Source organism: Anticarsia gemmatalis, chromosome 16 (assembly GCF_050436995.1).
Source record: "Anticarsia gemmatalis isolate Benzon Research Colony breed Stoneville strain chromosome 16, ilAntGemm2 primary, whole genome shotgun sequence".
Lineage (NCBI taxonomy): Eukaryota > Metazoa > Arthropoda > Insecta > Lepidoptera > Erebidae > Anticarsia > Anticarsia gemmatalis.
In genome coordinates, this window is record NC_134760.1 from 10057202 (window position 1) to 10077921 (window position 20720).

The window sequence follows — 20720 nt, forward strand, 5'->3', positions numbered from 1 at the left end:
GGACGGGCGTAATGAGATAACGAGTAACCTTATTACGTCCTTTGATCGTTGTTGCTAAGTAAAAAATTCGTCGCAACGGGAGTAATCAAAAGTGACATGATACTTATTAAGTTAGCTGATATAACCGTGTTAAAGCGACCGGCGGCGCGACTCAAAAACTATTTTATGAATAATAGATGGCACCGGCGGCGACCAATCCCTGGGGAGCACCGCCCATGCGACCCCTCGCCCCGCGCCGGGGGTTCACACCCCGCGACACCCCTGGCCTGCCTTCTCTATTCATTAGCACATTACCACCCCTTGGGCACGCGAGTCGGGCTACGCGAAAGAAACAGATTTCTGCCTTTTGAGGTTTTTCTAACCCTTGCTTTTGGTTGAGTTAATCGGTGGGTTTTGTGATGGGTTTCGCTTTTAATGGGGTGATTTTATGGAATGCTTTTAAGTAGCTTATGTATTTATTTCATTAATACTTTTTTAATTATACAAAAATGCCCATATAGCATTTTTGTTTAGCAATTGACGGACGAATTTTCGTCCTTCATTAATGCTTTTAGACATTCAAAAATACACAAAAAAACAACACAAGAATCAAAACAAAAAAGCGTCCGTCTCATCGATAATCGTTATAGAATCGAGTTACATAATCGAATTGTAAATCGGTAACAAGACAAGAGCTTTAACTAAGAATAACCCCATTAGGCTGGGAGCCCGCCGCTAAGTTAGTTACACAAGTTTGTGCCGATAAGTGAAATCGACGCGGCTCCTGGACTATGCGGTTATTCTGCCACTTGAAACTTTAAATCATAAGTCGATTTGTATTGCAAACATTATAGTCTGTTGAAAGGCTATGTTTATTGATTCCTAGTTTTATTAAAGATTTATTCAATACTATTTTTATGTCTATAATATTTTTTAATAGAGTGCTTTTATGCTCCAATTAACTTACACATATAAAAAATAAGTTCCGATACACAATGATGCACTCCATCAGTTAGTAACTATAAACGTAAATACACCTAAGACTTTTCAGAATGATGCAGTCAAATATGTCAATAATGTCGCAAAAGCATAAAATAGAAAACAGCAAGAGTATTAGTCATATTATATGTATTATAATGTAACGGGTCTTAAATGGAATTGAAAATTAAAGGTAAACTACCTTATTTGTTTACCCGACGTTTCGATCGATATCCATCGACCGTAGTCACGGGCTGACTGACACGTTATGTAAATGTTATATTGTACTTACATGGATGTGAAGCTGTGAAGGGGTACTCCAAGGTGGGCAGACGGTGCTGGTGCGGCGGCAGGCTGGGCGGGCAGTGGTAGCAGAACAGGCCGCGCCCGCCGCCGCCACCGCTCGCCAGCTGCGAACAACACAATAACAAAATTAAACCACTATTTTCTAAGTGAAAAAAGAGTATGTAGTAATAATACAATTATTCGAAATCCAGCTCATATTTAGCAGCAGAAATTTCTACTAATTTTCCTATTAAAACTTCAAGAAAAGCTTTGCAGAATTTGGCCGCATTCCTCACTCAAGCTGAGAGACATACAGACGTAGGGGGACTGAAATATTTGAGCTTTAAGTACATTACAAAGTAATGATGAATTTCGTATCCCGATATAAAAATGTATCAACGACGTAATATATGGTCAAAATACATGTCTATAATTATGCTTCTCTTACACTATTTTTCTTCACACATAGGTATATTTGGATAGTAAGCCCCCGTCAGAATGTGGTTTGTTAAAAATACTGCATCGTATCAATACCAGTCTATACTGACCGAAGCTAAAACCAAAAATAGAAATAAAAGAAAAGGTCACATATAAATATCTCGTATTCACTTTTAACACTCAGAACCTAGGTAACTCAAACTGTATTTGACGAGAAGACTCTAAAATGACTTCTAATCACAGCATATTTCAAATTCAATAGTTAATATTGAACATGATTTCAATATAAATAAGTAATTATAGAATCCTATGACTGACTTCGGGTCTTAAATTATCCCTGCTAAGTATAATCGAAATGAGTACAGCAGTTTAGTCGTGAAAGCATAACAGAGACTTACACATCTATAATAATATAATTAGTATGGAAATACCATATCACACTAACTTTCTACTCTCAAAAACGTATCAAAGTAATCAAGTACGAACAAACGAGCCGATCTAACACTATCTTATATTACCATAGGAATGGCGATGTAATGACATATCGGCTATGTCTTTATAACACGCGCAATGAATAATATGGCCGCGTCGTGGCGCGCCGGCACGGCTTTGTGATCTTAGAGCATTACTTAACCCAAGCCTGATTGTGTATTAACGATGAATTGTGTCAGGTGCTTGGATTCTGATCACGGTTGTACTATTGTTCTTTACGACATTTATGTCAATTGAACTACAGTCAACCTGGGTACCAACACGATTGATAAAGGTTTGTCTTAGTTTTGCAAACTATTATCAATTGTATTGGTTTCATATGAAAAAATAATCGAAACTAGTTCAAATTCCCGCTGTCAATGTTACCCAAATGATTCAAAGTTACCCAAATTGACCATATACGTACATGTCAGTTATAAAATAAAATATATTTTTTATAGGAAATGATTTAATAAGACTATTTACCCCCGGTTTCTAAGTACATTTAGCGGTAGTTTACCTATTCAGTAGCGTTTTTTTTTTATATGAGTGTAAACGCTATTGAATAGATAAACTACCGCTTAATGTGCCTCAGAAACCGGGTATAAATCATTTTTAAGTGCAGACCCCAGGAATAGCTATACGTAGCTTATTGTAGTTAATGTAGTACATAGATAAAATCACGCATTTTTTCTATAGAGGTAGGCAGTGACCAAAGAAATAGTTAGTGACGTATTACTTAAATCATATGGATCCAAATATCTAATTACATTCATAGACTTTTAACTCTAGGCCTTATGAGTACACGATTAATGCAATCGTTACCGTTGTCAGACGACCGTAGTTATAAATAAAGGTAGGATTTACACTATTTACTTCTTAATGGGTAGAATTGCCCTGATTGAATAATGTGTAAACTACACACCCACTTTTCATTAGTAACACTATATCTTTTATAAAACCCGGGTAACCTCAAGCCAGATTAAACTATAACCTCCCGCAAATCATTGTAATATACTAGCATTTTCAATAACCGAATAAAAACTGCAAGTTAACCACAACTCTATCGACCTAGTGTAAATTGCACCGAAACGTCAAGCATGCCGAGACACGAATCATCCCGAATACGAAAAGAAACGCATGAATACCTGCTACTCAAATCCTATAATTTGAATTTTGAAATCAAACAGCGCATTCATGCATTCGTCGTATGGTCAGTGGTCAACCTAGTGTCAACGTCGTCCAAGCCGCCCGAAGGCCTTTGACATGGCTTAACGACTGTTATCTTTTTGATAACAGCCGGGACTGACTTTTAACGTGCCCTCCGAAGCACGGAGACGCTCAGTCCAAATACCACTATGCGGCCACCCATCTATGGAATGTCAGCGCCAAGGTTGCTTAACCCACTGATCGTTTACCGACAGGAGAGTGCCAAAAGTATAAAACATATGACCCAACACGACTGCTATATTAAAATAACCGTTGTAAATAATAAGCATCCGTTAAATAAGCATCCGTAAATACGCGTCGTTTCCGTAGCGCACGGTGCAAAGGACACGCTGGCCGTAAATCAATTAATTTCGATGAATAAATTGCTAGATTGCACCGCACTCGTCTGTGAACTGCACTCTGATAGGCACACAACGACGTGTGATAGCCTTGTATACCCGCTATGTGAATTGACTTATGTAAAAAGTATACAATAACAATATTAGCGTACCAACTCGATATTTCCAGCTGGGTTACGTTGGAATTTCGATTTGGTGATACTTTAATTGGTTATTGTAGAGGTGTATTCGTCATACGTCGTCGTTGTCTAATTACTGAATACTGACATGACAAATTATAAAGGCAACAACATTTCACAAAATATGAGTTCAAACATTAGAAAAAAATACCTAATAGCAAAAGAAATAATGTATCGAAATTTTGGTTCCGACAAAATATGGTGATTTTGTCGGAACCAAAATTTGAATAAGAGGTATTAAGCACGATAAAGCAAATCGTGGAGCAAAAGCAGTTTGCAGAATGCAGAATTGATTTTTTTCTTTAAAATCTTATTCTCTATTTTTTTATTTATAATTCGCAGTTACAGTTTAATGTTTGGGTGTCACAATAAAAAATATCTTTAAGGAATTCACACACAGTCACCTTTCTAAACCAACCAGAGCATGTACTACAACAACCAGTTATCCATTAAACAAACTTATATACTTCTCAATAGGTACATACATACACACATAGATCAACATCCGTACTGTTTATACTGTAGACACCGAAGACCAATCGAAATGATTGAGTAGTAATTTTAAACTAACTATCACAAATACCATATTCTTAAGGTTACATAACAAGCCAAGTATCAGATAATCCACATACTGACATAACTTTATTTGCGGGAGGAAATGGCAATGAAATTCAATTGCACATATAACTAGAGAGACCCACGTGTATCGTCGTCCGTATAAATGACATTAATGGAGCAATGAATCGGCTAAACGATGCGCGGGCGCATTCGATGCTGTGACTGACGTCAGCACACACTGGGCTACGACGGCGGATTGTGGACATAATAAAAATATTTTATGTATAAAAAATATAAAATTATAAACTTAAATGTTTATTTTTTTTATAACAATATGTCAAGAAGATGTGGTTTTCTAGCTGAGTTTATTTGCGGAATGACAAACAAGTGATAGATAACAGGCAAATTAGGTAGCCATTTTCTACTTGCTAGACTGAGCATTACAGTTACATAAGACGATTTTTTCATGTTTTGTGACAAGCAAGTAATGTTAAATGAATATACTTCAAAATCAATATTGACGACTTCTAAGGTAATAAAAATATCTACCCCTTATAATTTTACCTTCAACTAACAAAACATTATATCTCTACGCCATGACCTTTACCCATCATCAAAGTAACAAAGCAAGCTAAACATGAACCCATTAGCATAATAAAGTTAAAATAACTAATTCTGTTAACACTAAAATTCATATTGAGGGTTACTTGTTATACATTAAATGAACTTTCTGTGATAATCTGGGTCGGATTATAAAACATCAGACGCGCAATCTACTTAACGATTACACCTTTTCGTTAAGGGATGAAGTTGTAAGGTCTCTTAAAACCTCTATTAAAATAACGTCGTATAATTTATGAATATGTGGGATCGTGGATGTTTAGGAAAAGTGGAGGTTTTACTTTTTAGATCGAGTTACGCCTTTCATTATTTTCTTTGTTGATGAAAGCAAGTTTAATTGTATAATTTGAATGACTAAACAATGCGTAACGCATGCTACATCTTGATAAAGGATTTTTTTACATCTTTGGTCTACAGAAACAAACCAGAAAAGAATGTAATATTTGCTGTTGTGAATTTCGTCTAAAACTTCTAAAGGTTCTGAATAGGTAACATTACTCGTAAACGCACATAATAAAAAAGTTAGCAATGTTCGAATTGAAAAAGTAGATTATCAATAGATACATAATAATTAATCAATACCCATTAATGTCCCACTGCTGGTTTCCTCCCGTTATGACGAAGAGATTTTAGACCTTGAGTCCTAATCAAAAAAATTTGTACATAAAAAAATCTGATTTCAGAATATTTTGTCCAGCCACGATTGTCTGTAGAAGCTATGGGCGTTGCGTGTATTGGCTCGTCCTGTCTGCGCGCGTGGGGTCCTGATACACTAATCCTATTTATATTGTGGAGTCATTACCGCATTACACCCACCGCGGCACCGCGACGCATCCGCGCTGCAATACCGCAACCTTCATACTGTGTCCGCTTTTAATATACATGTCGATTTTTTTGCAATGCTCTACAAACTTAAGCTAGTCAGGCAGACAAGCTTACCTTGACTAGACCTTAGGTGGGGCTATTCAGTGTTCAGTAATCTTTATGTTTCAGTGCATAAGTTAAAATAGGTTAAGTATTAAGGAAAAATTTCAAACTTTTTTGTCAAGCTGTTCGAACATAGTGTTATCTCGAACTATGCAGTCTACGATCAAGAACAAAAGGAACTAATATTTTTAAACATCATACAAAAATACTAACAAGAATAGTAAATCATGTTAAATAATATGTACAAAAAAAAAATCATGAGCATTCATTGTCTTTGCCCCTTTTAACACAAACAAATCACATTTAGCCACTTATGTCATTAAAAGGCCAGCATTAAATAAAACCAGAGGAATTAGCATTCCAATTTCAAAAGGTTGTTTTGATTTTTTTTTTTGTGATGGCAAAGGCACTTCATTTCGTATTCGCGTCTTGTCGAGGTGAGATTATCGTCACTCGTATAACACGGGAGGAGGGAAGAGGGCACTTGTACATTGTGAGGTGCCGCCAAATGTGGGAACTGATCACTTATCGCTCAATCTTTTAGTACTTATTCTATTAAGTCTGTTTTGAATAGATAATTGTATTTGTTCTATTATTATGAAATGCTAAGGTATTATGTCATTTAGCCTAGATAGCATAGTAAAAAATATGGCCTTTGTTTCTATTAAACAATAAAAAAAACACAAAAAAAGTTGAGAGCTGCCTACGCATATATTAAAACAAACGAGATATTATTAAATCCGCAGTTTCATTATCTCTACAATTCTACATCAATTTTCGTAGACTCATTAATACATTAACAGATAAAGGTATACCGATACCTAATTACTCGATTTGAGTGGAATTAATTGATTAAATCGGAGTCGATACCAAATTAACGGTACAAATACGATTTCGCTGTAAATTGTGTTTGCTCACGGTATCGAGTATCGATGTTTACTCGCCAAATACAGCCGAGATGAAAGATGAAATTACTTTTTAAAAATGTTTTAAAGCACATTGATGCGTAGGTTTATAGTTTTTTGTAGATCTCTATTTTAAGATTCTGGTTTATACTGTCGATTATACTGGCGTGGAATTATATTATACATAATTATACATTTAATTAATGGTAATAGGTAGGTTTGATAAAATCTTGTCAATAATTTTGTTAAAATATCATAAATATATATCAAAGCATGGATGAAAGAGAAGCATTTCAAGAGCAGTTTTAACAATATTTGGTATTTCTACATATCCAGAGTAAAGATCTCTAAGTATTAGTTACTGGCTGAATTTTTTTAGAAGCCAGAATGTTCACGGTGATTTCTCGTATTTGCAAAGACTTTTTTTTTGTGAATTTGCATATTGTAATCAAATGTCATTTTATTTACCTGTCTATCATTATTATAAAACTCGCATTTCACACATAATGATGAATAAATCATTTTCACAAACGAAATACTATTTGCTGTCTGCTTGAACAATTTAATTAGGTAATTAAAACCAGTATAATAATGTAAATTAAATCAATATAATAATTCGATGCGGCGCTCGACGTTAATCAACGAACATTTTAGTGAATTGGAATCGCGATTCTCGTCGAAGTACAAACTTTATTGAATTTTACTGAAATTCATCCGCGCACAGGGGTGCCGCGAGTTACCGTACCAAATTACATTAATTTTGTTTTATAAGTTTTAAATTATACAACGCATTTTATAGGTTGAAGCTTGGATAACACTAAATATCATTGAAATCGACTGTAATATACAAGTACAGGATACGATTTTTCTCGGTCGTCACTCGGGAGGAAACTATACTAGACTCATATCTTTCAAAGGCTGTAAACATAGCCTTTGAAATCCACATAAATCTCCAGTAAAATATACCAATTAAAGGTCGAATAGTTTATTTTGACATTTCTTGATACGCACATTATAATTCGTCCTCAATCTCTATCCACTTTTCAGTAAGAGATGGTAGAGTCTGATCGCCATCATATGTAAGGGAATGATCGGGACTCTCGTTGTATTTATATTATTTAAAATACTTACAATATTTATAGTTTTCACAATCGAAAAGGACCTTATTTATAATTCAATCGATTTATCTACCAACTAGTTAAAAAACACGTGACAATAATCAATACTAACTCACAAAATAAAAATTTAAAAATTCAATTCAATTGAAACAAATTATTTTACGATTCATGCCCGCTTGTGTTACAATCAATAATATTTAATCACGGTGTTGCCAGTTCATTTGATATCGAACTTCTACAAACGGTAATGGAGATCAATTGAACAGTTTCAATTAACTATTAATAGTGGGCAATGGATCAATCGGGGCGCGACAATCCGATCCATAGAGTAGAAAAAATGATTATTAGAATACGTTATGAATGTTTATTAAACTGTTTGTAAGCGATATTGGGATTGATTGTAATGTTTAAACTGGTTTTGAAATAGGATTAAGCACTTTTTTATTTGATGCTTATTTAACTGTAGGACCAAAATATTAAATTCTTCAAGAGTTGGATTAATATCAATATGTTTGCGTATTTCATGAACTTCCTTTGCTAGTTTTGTTTCTACACTATGTATGATAAATCGTCTGCGACAAAACCGTATTGAACGGAAACGTAAAAACGACCCCAAAATAATAATAATTAAGCTCATTTTCTGTATGTGTACACCTTAAATTGGAAACCTATAATTTCGAAAGCAAAAAAAACGGAACACATCCATCTTACGACAAATTACATAGCCAATTATATCTAAGAGCAATCTTTTTCTACTTATAATATGCGCACATCAAAAAAGACTATCCCACACATTCCTGACCTTCAAATTTGATGTTATTCTTCAATAAATATTCGTAGTAGCATTGTATAGTACGAGTTACAGCCCTACAGTCACCTGTCAGTCATAATTTGCGTAACCGGGTCTATCTGGCCTTTAATCGCTTTAAGCGACGATATACGCTCGCTATTTTATACTACTCATTCGATTTGCACACTTTTTGTTCGCTTGTTATGCTGTACTTTGAATATTAGTTGAAAAATAGCATTGTAATATTTTAAATTGAGTACTGTTTTTCGTTGATGCAAGTATAGAAATGTTAGACGTAGTTATAATAATAAGAAAAACGACGATTCGTCATTTATATGACTTCTACTTTGATGAAGAGTCTATTTGCCACATCTGTATAGCCTTGTTTGACTAATAATAATACTATTTTGACTGACGGATCATTAAATTATTATCAATCAAAACTTTGCCGGTCGTCGATGCTAAAAGAAGCTAGTCTGCGGCGTCTTATAGAGTTATCTGATGATGTAAAATATTACTCCTTAGTTAGCCAAATCTAGGAACAAGTAATATGCTCAAACATTTATTTACCGATTTTATTGCAGCCTGTCAAATAAAATTATTATTGTCTGTATCATGTTAGGAAAAAAACGTAAAGTGTAACGTATTTAGCGTCAATAATTCGCTAGCTCGTACCCTTTGGTCGGTACAATTATGGACAATTATGTTGAGGACTGCGCCCGAGCAACCGACGCCGCTCAATTGAACACTGCTATATCAAATAAACTTCGCTTATTGCTGTACGTTTTGTTTTTTCACGTTTTTCTTCGGTTATCGACCTTAATAACATCGATGGAGAAAGACGGAAAAATAATATGATTTCAAATTTTGTCGTAGTGTCCATTTAAAACCATATAAGATAAGGTGAACATAATAATATATGAATAATATATGCAATTAATATAGGGAAGATAGCATATAAGTTTTTAGATTAATTGATAGAAGACAATTAGTAAATACAACTGAAGATTTCGAAGGAAAAAGTCAATTAAATTTATACAGTACAGTCAATTCAACGAGTCTTTACGATTGAATGTCTTCATTTATCAAATAATTGCCAAATAATTTAACCAAATCATAAATACATAGAAAAAAACATTCTTCTCAGAATATTTACGGCAAACGAATATATACCTTATTCTGGTTAACAGCGAACTTAAACAACACATCACAAACATACAAATTGGTACAGCACTTAGTAAATCAACTAACTAAACCAAAGTCCAACTAAGCCCGCAAATGGCTTCAAACTGTTCAAATTTAGTTAAACAATCTCACTAACTGGTAGTAAATCTGAAAATTGTGTAGAAACTAATAGCTCTTCAATCGATAGGTAGCTCGGACGTTCAATCCAATTATCTCTCATTTGAGCCATTAGTGAACAAGTGCAGCACATTTGTTCAACACATATCGCTTTTGATCACTGCTTTATTGATATTATCGTGTTGTTTGATTGCAGTTTTGTTAAGAAAGGTTAAGTATTTTTTAGGTTATGCTAGTAGGGATTGTGTTTGCTTGTGACCGGGGTTTGATTGTGAAAGAATGTAGTGATAATATAAATAGGTATAAAGCCAATTAGTACGTATTTTCTTCAAAGGTTTTACTGCAAAATTGTTTAAAAACGCGGTGGTTAAACAAATGAGGAAAATTAAATTATTAAATCGTAGCAGTTTCGTAGAGCTTTCGTAGCAACATTAAGCTAATTCTTTTCGATCATTAGTAACAATTAAATGAATTCGTACTTATTTATTTAATTGATTGCTATTTGCAGCTAATATTCAAACTAACTTCCGAATTCCGGAATACCGCTTATATATAATTAATAAAGAATGAAAGTTTTAAAAATGTCGAATACACCGCTCCTAAGCGTAAAACATAATATATCTCATTAGGAAACTTAATAATTTAGATTAAAGTATTTTCAATTAAACAAACAAATAATCAGAGGTAGGCAGAGAACAGAAAACGCCACTTGGTACGATCCTTACAAACTTCCTTTGCAACATTCACGTTCCTACACATCTTGTCATACAGTACCGCCGGTTACGAGTACTGCGTACTTAACCTTTTTACAATTCTTTGATCTACCTACCCCAGTAATAAGGCGTGATTTTACAACAAAAAGTAACCTATTATTTACGTATGTACTTAATTAATATAAGCTATTATAATAACAAACTAATTTGTTACCAACATACCAGGAATTAATTTAAAATGGATGATACATATATCTTATTTGGAATCAATTGAAGACCTGCACATTGATGATTCAATCAGAACACATACATGCACAGTATGCACACATATGCCTTTATGTACTGACATTATCCTGCAAGATTATTTATATAATAGCAGTCCGATACGGAACCGAGACGCGTCCGATACTCAGCTAAAAAAATGGCGAAATTACGCCTCGCAATTAATTTACTTATATTATTTTTTCGATGGACTCAAGGCCTAACCCCTCCCTCATTACGGGAGGAGACCCTTGCCTAGCAGTGGGACATTAATGGGTTAAATTTATTTTTATTTATTTTATCGATACGGAACCGAGACGTGTCCGAGATTCATAAATGGCGAAAATACGCCGCGCAATTTTCTTATGTTAGTTAAATTGAAGCGTCGTTATCTTGTTATGGTATAATGTTCTTGCAATTCTAGAACGATAGTTTTACGATATTATTGTGATCGGATTCTAAACTATAAATTTAATTAATTTGGCCGCTTTATAAGCCATCATTTAAAAAGAAGTCAGTTAAAAACAACTAAAACTTTCAATTCATAAATGTAACTTTTTATACAGATTCAAATTAATAATCCTTTACTCGATTGCAACTTGATCTTAAAACAGCACAATATAAAAGATTTTGTTAACCATCAACATTATTAGTCATCTTTAAAATCTCGTGTCGGAAGCGTATCGTCCCCGTATAGTCGGTTATAAACACGAACAGTACCGCATAGCGCCACAATAATTGCCCCGGGCGCCATCCACGATTGCATATCAATACTGTTCATATTTGTCGGTAATTGAGCTTATTGGTCGCACCAGAGCCGGACTTTATTGTGTTAGAGCCGATTGAGACGGTCTTGCATTGTGACGTCTGTACGCTGACAATTGATTGTGTTACACTTATACAATCAATGTGGTATTCTAAGAAGAACGACGCTAAAGTTGCACATTCATACGGGAATAATTCTGTTTGTCTGATACATTTTTACGGGTAAACCGGTTTTGGTAGAAGGTTTGGATTTAAAGATCCGGGATTAAACGCTCGTATACTATAAGTCTAACAATTTAGTAGAGAGTCTGAGAATGCAGGATTTAGCTAGAATATTCGATGAATATCCGAATTTTTTTTGCCATAGTACCTAACAGACTAGTGCTTGCAGCTTAAGTCTGCAGGTAAATGACGATCAAAATCCTTAATGTTTTATACCTCCGTTACCCTCCTACTCCTTGCATACAAGTGTCTCTACTAAGTCGACAGACTATAATATATTTTTTGCTTCTGAGCGGCTGAAACAAGGGTAGGTAATATTTGGTGCGGAGCAGCATGGGTAAGAAAGTTTTGATATGGGATGGTAACCGCTTAAGTTGAACTTATCAGTCTAGTGCTACCAGTCTGCGATAAGGTAGTTTTATACTAGATATCTGAGTGATTAACAAATCATTTTGTTTGTCAGAATTTTGTAGTCTCTGGTCGCTAATTGCGATATTTATAGAGCTTTCTAAAATACATTTTAGTCGATAACTCCTTTTTGAATAAGATTATAAAATTAATCCAGTCCCGCGCTGAAGAAATCTAAGTGCGGGTGTTGTCTTTATTTAAAAATAAATCAATCGTATTTTCTCGTTTGGTTAATGTTCGAATATTATTGTGCTATGATTTTGTAGTGTTAATGTTGAGCTGTCTGGAAATCAACGTTATTTTCTTTTTAAAAGATTATCTAGCTTATTATGAATATCTGCTTTAAACAAAATATTATTACGGTTTTAGTTTTATAATGTTATGAGCATTGAGTTTTCATAGTTATTCTATTTTTTTTTTGTTCAATCCTGGTTTTCATAAACCTTTTGTGGGTTATGTATATAAGATAAAGTTGGCATCCCACTTCCCATTCTATTTTTTTTTCTAATATATTTTTAGACATATTCATTAATATTTTAATATACATAGAATATAATTTAAGTATATTTAAATTGAGATAACTATACAGACGCGTTTTATAAAATAAATACTCATGCATTACTACAAGTAAAGCCGAATGAACTAACAATTCTTAAAGCAATAAAAGTGCTACGACGGCGCCGGCGCCGCTACGGAGCTACGCCGCCGTTACGAACTTTCTTATCTTTCATTCTCACAAAGAAAATTATATTTAAATGAGAGAAAACGAGCGGATAAATAAAAGCAAAAATAAATGTAGTATTGTTATTTTTTTTTATTCTTGAGAATTTTTGATGGCAGTGAAAGTACTTTAGAAGATTTTTTTATGCTTATTCCTTAAAATCGCCCGATAAAAGAATGTGCAATCAAATTTTGAAAAATATAATGCGACGGCACATGAATTAAGAATTTTCTAAACATAGAGGAAATTACTAGTTATCTAAATTAATAGAGGGTTAAGCTGTAAACATGTAGTTACAACTAGTTTCTATTAAATTATATTATTTATAAAGCAGGTGTCTGAAAATGTAAACTTTCCCTTACCGTAAGTATTTCCTTTTTTTATAATTATAATTCAATACTGTACGTAACTGTACTGTACTGTAAGTGTACGTAACATTTCCTGAAATTGCTCATGAGTGTTAATAACTTCTAGTGCCAATTAATAATTTTTATTCTAAAATAAAATATTGAACTAACTTTTCCGGTAAATAACTATAATTTGCACAAATCGAAACAACAGCGCTTAAACTTATAATGTTAGAAATTTTATCACAAATAAAAACTTCAGAAACTTAAATCAAACTTTTGAAATCAGAACAAATCACTGAAAATACATAACGGAAACTTTAATTACCTTATTAGCGTCCGAAAATATTTTGTCTATGGTGGGCGGGAACTTTTCCCGCCTTACTCCGCGTGCGAAATTGCGCGGTCACCGCGCTGACACTGACATATCCGTTCGGAAACACGTACGAGCACTCGCGAGTCGCGCCGAGCCGCGACTGACACCGCACTAGCCGCGACACAACTGCGAGTAATCGCTCCGAAACCGCCCTCGGCAAACAAAACCCCACCCGCCGTAAAGAGCATTTTAGCACGCGCGCCTCCCCGCTCCCGCGCCCTGATTTAATAGCGAGCGCGGGCACTGATTCACTTAACCGAACGCAACTACCGACTACCTCTCTCTCGCTCCCGCTCAAACGGTAATCCACTATACTTCGTCTGTCCCCCTCGCACGCGTCCCGATATCTAACAGTGGAAAGAGATGGCGCCGCGGTCGCGGACACTTCTTTCTTCCAACTCGATTTGCATGCGAGCGGGGGTCGCTCCGCAAACTTTATGTCCTCGTTTCGTAAATTATTTATACGTTTGGAAATACTTTTAACGGCATGCTCGGCCTGCTGAAAAAGATTGCTTCAAAACGAGCCGAATTAAGTGAGTGACCGGGTGTATTACGGCGCGGGACGCGACGACACTAATCATTTTAATCTCCTTCTCTCAGACATTATGGTATTAGTTTCGCCGAAATTTTATGCGAAAATTTTTCATATTAGATATGCGGGATCATCTAGTTTCAGGGTCTGATCTCTTTATTTTTTGCTTTGAAACACTTTAATCTGGAGTTTAAAAAGTCGAAACAAATTTTAGGAATACTTAGTTGCTACAGAGGAGGCACGTCTTTATTAATAAAAACGACTTGTATTTAAGAACAGTTTAAGGTAATAAATATTTTGAATGTATAACTTAATAAACATGACATACATACCTACATAGCAAAACTTAAACATCATTACATCCACTAAAACTAAGCAACATCTACCAAAAGTAGAAAAAAGTAAAAAGAAATCTCTCACAATCAAATCAAAAAGAATCAGCAATCAACCCGTTTCGCAACATTCGGAACAAAGTTGAACAAATAAAACTGCTATCGATGAGGCTGGTTAGAGACTCCTTGGCTGAATGAAGCTATCCAATTAGCTGTCATTGTGTTATCTGTGCGCTAAACTAACTTGTAATGTTGTCCGTGACCCTTTTGCTAAGTTCCAAGTCGGTTGGTGCTCGGTTACCGAAGTCCTTACTACGAGTGCGAAAGAATTTTCGATTTTTCTAGAAAGAAAAAGATGAATTTAACAATAGAAAAAATATATATTGTGTGTATAGACTTTATTTATTGATTAAATGTAGATACACATTATTTTAGGCAACTTTTATTTTATTGTATGACGCCATATCTGTGGCAATTTACTGCCGCTTATCAGCGACTCTTTCATATGACTTTCTTGTGACTATTATTGTATTCTTTTACAAGTTTAGATAATAACTTTACTTATAATAACATCTCAATTTGATTATATTTTGATAAAGGATAATAAACAAAAATCCGCTCTACAAAGAAATTGGAAAATTATCTGTTCAAACTCTATTCCCAATGTTCAATCTATGATTTGACGTGTGTAGTCTCGAACGAAATATTCGTAAGTGAATGAGTCATTCTTAACTTCTATGTGAATGACTGACAAACTCACCTGATAGTTTCTTTATTTATAATACTTTGATCATTCATAAACTTTTATTTCCTTCGCTATTTTCACACGCTGAAAAGCCTTTAAGATTTTTGTGTAACACATTGCTAATTCTGCGTCCCAGTCAAAATAACACCCTTGTTTGTACGCATCTGACAGCAGCTGTCAACAATCTTCAAGATCCTGCCTGCCGTAGCACAATTTCTGACAGTTGGAACTTACGGGTATCGAGTTTGACTTTAGAATCGGCTTAAAAAATTGTTCGTCAACACTCTCGGCTCTGTTTTTGTACAAATTTTGATAGCTGCTTGCTTACTGATCGTTAATGGCAATAGCTTATCGTCCCTTCTGCATTTGTTTAGATGGATGTTTGTTTCTCAATCACGTCAAAACTGCTGAACAAATGCCGATGAAATTGAACAGAACAGAATCTACTTAGTACGTAATAGGTAGTAAAGTTCTTAAGTATCTAGTGTGTTAATCCAGATTACTGGCAGAACCTTACAAAAATACTTTACATTTAGGTTTGTATATAATATTTTAGATAGAGAACGAGACCTACAAGTCTAGATAAATTAATTGTGTAGGCGCCAATAACATAATGCAGTAGGTGGATTCAATTGATTGTCTAACAAACCAATATGCGTGCACATTATTGATATTAAATTCATCGTTGATAATATATAGCTATGTACCTACTGTCTACTATCACCCGGTCGCCACGTGTTGTGTCATAGTTTTGAAGGAAATTCTAGAACACTAACTCCCGGTTTCTGAGGTAGATTTACGGGAGTTTATCTGTTCAATAGCGTTTAAACTCATTTAAAAAACGCTATTGAATAGATAAACTACCGCTAAATGTGCTAAATGTACCGGGGTAGGTAATTACTATGTGTTCCGCCTTCACGGCTAAACCGCTGAACAGATTGTGACTAAATATATTATAAAAAGAGTTGAAGTTTTTGTTTTCAATATCAACTCATAAGAGTCTAAAATAAGGAATTGAAGTGCAGCACAGGGGTCAACCAGCAATAGAACATTAGAAAAACTTTAATCTTTTTGAACAAGCGATGCCAAATAGTTACTCGAGAAAAAGAAGATTTGTAGAGTCGTTGGAAGGGCTTTTGATTTATGTAATTTTAAATTTGATGAGAATAGTGGACTTTCGAAGCTAGAAATAACGTGATAGCAAACAAGTGTAATAAATGTGTGCAACTACCTATATAAATTATTATATTTTTAATTAGCTTACCAATACCATACTAACCCAATGGCACTGAATCCGTAAAAATGTGAACCAGAATTGAAAGCTGAAAATGCACAAAAATATAAAACACAAAATACTTATCTCTATACTCGAATTATAAAGTTTTGACGACAAATTGTGAAGAACTATATAACTTTAAAATAATGGAATTGGATATATGCTATAAGACTCTACTCTACCCCACAAACTGTCAGAATATGGAGTGTAAACCCCGAAACAGCTAAGGGAATTACCACCAAAACTAATGTATTTTATTTTAGTTTAGACGGTTACCATCAGTTTGTCTATAAAAAGAAAAACAGAAAACCCAAATTCGAAACCGACGCAATATTAACGAGTTTCCTTCGAAAACTCAGCGTAACGGCTGTTTTCCTGTAATTGGTATAACATCTAATTTACTCATTTACGCCGATATTCGTTACGAGAAAATATCATTATTTTCGTTCCTAACACGAGCGATGTACGTGAACGATTTTAATAAAAGTAATAAACAAAGCGCAGATATATTTAACGCCATTTAGATAAACTGGCCAAAGTTTATTACGAGATGTTATACAACAATATGATTATTAAATATTCTCGGACGATTCAAAATAAGCATCTTAATACTTTATAAGCAATCGTTTCTTCGTCTGATTCTTTAATCAGAGCTCTGATTCAAAATTTACTTGTCTTGTATACTCATGCGCAATGTTAAGTTTGCGGCTGTCCGGCGAGGTCGCACGGGACTTTGAACCTTACACATTGTAAGATAGTTAGTGTAAGATTGCGAGCGTGAAGATTGAAGCTGTAAACAAATCTTAGGAGAGGTGTAAGTGACAATAAAACGGGAGCTTAGCTCTCGGGGCCGTCTTCAAGTTGAACGGCGGCGCGGCGGGGCGGGGGGCGCCGGGGGAGGAGCCGCTCGTGCCGTCTCGCTCAGCCGCGCGCCTCCGCCACCTCGCCGCCACCTCGCCGCGCGCCGCCGCGACTCGCGCTCATCCGTTTTATTTCTTGTTTGTCCGTAGCGCCTTCCCAGTTCACTACATAATTTATTTTGAGCGGGTACATTTAAAAAATTGGCTGAGCCGCGTACGAGTTTAGGCGGCGAAATGGAGTTTGCGGGAGGGGGGTAGGGCGGTGTTACCAAATGAAAATAATATGGTAAATGATTTCATTTGAATTGGCGTTTTGGCGTAATCGGCCGGGGCGAGTAATGGGCCGTGGCGATTCTTGCTCCATTGTCCCCGGCAGCTTCATTTAGCCGCTGAATTTATTTTGCTAGCTTTATTGCGCCACTTGAGTTTTATCGCCGTTTACGCCGGCCCCATACATATTCAATGCCTCCCTGTATCCTGTCTGGTGGACGAAAACTATGTTGCGTTGACACCCTCCGCTTCTTTAATATGCTTCAAGTCTTATACTGATTTCTTATTAGGTTTGTTTATGTTTCTCTTGAGTTATGATCTTATATGAAAGCGTTATATGATATTTTTCATATTAGAAAATGTTCATTTATAAGAAAGCCTTATTGGTCTCAAACTTAACGAGAAACAATCAAAAGTTACCGTAGTACGAAATTAAAAATTATCGCATGAAATTTTAAACAGTGTCCAACAGATTAAAAAACATGCTAAGCCTCCTATTGTGTTTTCTTTGAGATTGATCTAGGTACTCCCTACATAACATCATGCAAAATTAGGCGATATCTCCATAATCTACTCAAATCTTGTTAATCGATACATCACAACTACACATCTAAAACGCAATTCAAAACAATAACAATGATTTGCGTTAATATTGCACCTGAAAAAAATATATTCAAGTTAATAATTTTATAGTCAAAATATACTAGGTAGTAGGTACTTAATATTTTTTAAGTCTAGATTTATGGCCCATTGAAGTTTCTTTCCACGGACTTGTAGAGTAATTCACTACACTTGGTAATGCCGAGTGTCGAGAGTTTGACATTTAAAATGTTGTGCAAAATAGTTCCTACGATGACCGCTAGGGCGCTGATCAGAGCTCGTTAGGTAGCCGGTTGTCGATAGTCGATAGTGGTAGAGAATAGCGCTAATGTTTCCAAGAGCTGCTTATATTACAATTGGTATCATTGGCCTGTCTCCTTATGTTGCAGATGATTCAGGTAGCGTCAATTAAAGAGACGTATCTAACAATTAAGCATCTTGAATTCTTGATCCATGACTATTTATGTTCCTGTATCTAGTACTTTATAGCATAACTTACATCTTATGACTTCACGTATAAAAATGTAAACGCATTTCTGTATTGTTACCATTTTACGATCATCAAATCAAATCAATCATCACATCAAACTCGGCTATAGCCAAATATTAACAGTTTTATTAAAGAGAAGATTTGTTGTTCATTTAATTGCACTAACTAAGTACCTAAATCAATTCCACTAATCTTACAAATTTAATAAATGCATTTGTTCTAAGGATGATGTTTGTTACCCTTTCACGAAAAAGCAAAATTACAGATTTTAATGAAATTTGGCACACGGACAATAAATACACTGATGGCCTAGCTTATAACCTAAATAACCCCGGGTAAATGTTTTCACGCGGACGAATCTGCGGGCAGAACCTTGTAACTAATATAAGTAGCAACTACTAATATCAAGTCCAGCACTCCCACGAGAAGCCATTCACATTGTCGTCAACAAAATGGTGACTAAGCAAAACACTTAATACTTAATAACTACAATAGTTACGTAATTGTATCTATCTTTTGTACCAACCCCCTAACGCTGGGGTTTTTTTCACCCCACGCCCGCCCGTGATTTATCGAAGAAAGCTTTTAAACCCTTGCGCCGGCCATTGTTATTTGTCTTACTATTATGTTGCGGATCATTACTGGTCGGGTTTGCTCTATTAATTCAATGTTTTTGACTAATAGCTTGTTTGCTTGGTTTAGATGATGTCACTCTTATTGGAGACGTTTTTATTACTTGATTTTTAGTTACTTATAATAGTTCTCAAAATAACCATGTTAGTTCATTTTAATTTCGAAAATGCTTTATTAATATCATGGTAGGTACTTATTTTAAATTTTGAGATATAATTGGAGAAATCCCACACGGTCATCTGATTCCAAACTAAGCTAAGCTAAGCTGTTCGGCATCAGCCATACGGCGTATTTGACAGGAATTTATTCGTAGTATCAGAATTTCCACAGCTTTTCTCTACCAACAGGAAGACATAATCCTTCAGTTAACGCTAATTTCTGCTGCCGGCTTGTCTTATGTCTCTCTGGTCCAGCTTTTTCAGAAAAAAAATACAGAGTATGACACCATCACAATAGGTCTCTGCCTCACTCATCAGTCAGAGACGTAAACTTAAACTTCCGTCGAAAACACGTCGCTTCTTGATACGAAAGTAGTTTATTAAACTAGCAATGTACTCACTCTCACAACTAAGTAAAGCTTCGTATGTAAGGTTCAAATAGTTGTTGAAGATAGTGATCAAACATAAATAAATATGTATATGTACATTTTTAATTTACCCCCTAGCTAGTTCGCTGATGGGCTGAAATGTATGCGACCAGAGCCTTGCGAGTCATTAATAAAAATATACTACAGCTAGTTATGGTTTGCTTATCAAATCAATTTTTAAACTGTAATCGCAATATGCGAATAAAAGCTCAGTGTATGTAACTATGAATAAAATTATATATCATGTAGCGCCATCTACTGGCAAGTTACAAACGTGACGCTGCCGGTCCCCACATTCTCTACTGATCCGTTTTCCTATTGTTCGTCTTAGGGCTGTTCCTATCTTAGGCAGCTAATTCAGCTACTCAATAAAGTGACCCAGGCAGAGAATTAATAGACAGACATGCGAGACCACTCACACACGCACAATGTTTTTTACTTAGGGCATTATGACATCTAAATCA

At 35.1% G+C, this 20720-nt stretch overlaps 1 protein-coding gene across 1 annotated transcript in view; it reads right to left on the reverse strand.

Moving 5' to 3' along the window:
* Drgx (Dorsal root ganglia homeobox) overlaps nucleotides 1–14342 on the reverse strand; it is a 68547-nt gene extending 54205 nt beyond the window's left edge. The window contains exons 1-3 of the mRNA XM_076124653.1: nucleotides 14285–14342; nucleotides 13885–13940; nucleotides 1250–1367 (exon numbers count right to left, since the gene is read on the reverse strand). Of these exons, the coding sequence (XP_075980768.1) occupies nucleotides 1250–1367; nucleotides 13885–13940; nucleotides 14285–14342 (232 nt within the window). The remainder of the gene's footprint in view (nucleotides 1–1249; nucleotides 1368–13884; nucleotides 13941–14284) is intronic.
* Nucleotides 14343–20720: the final 6378 nt, after the last annotated feature.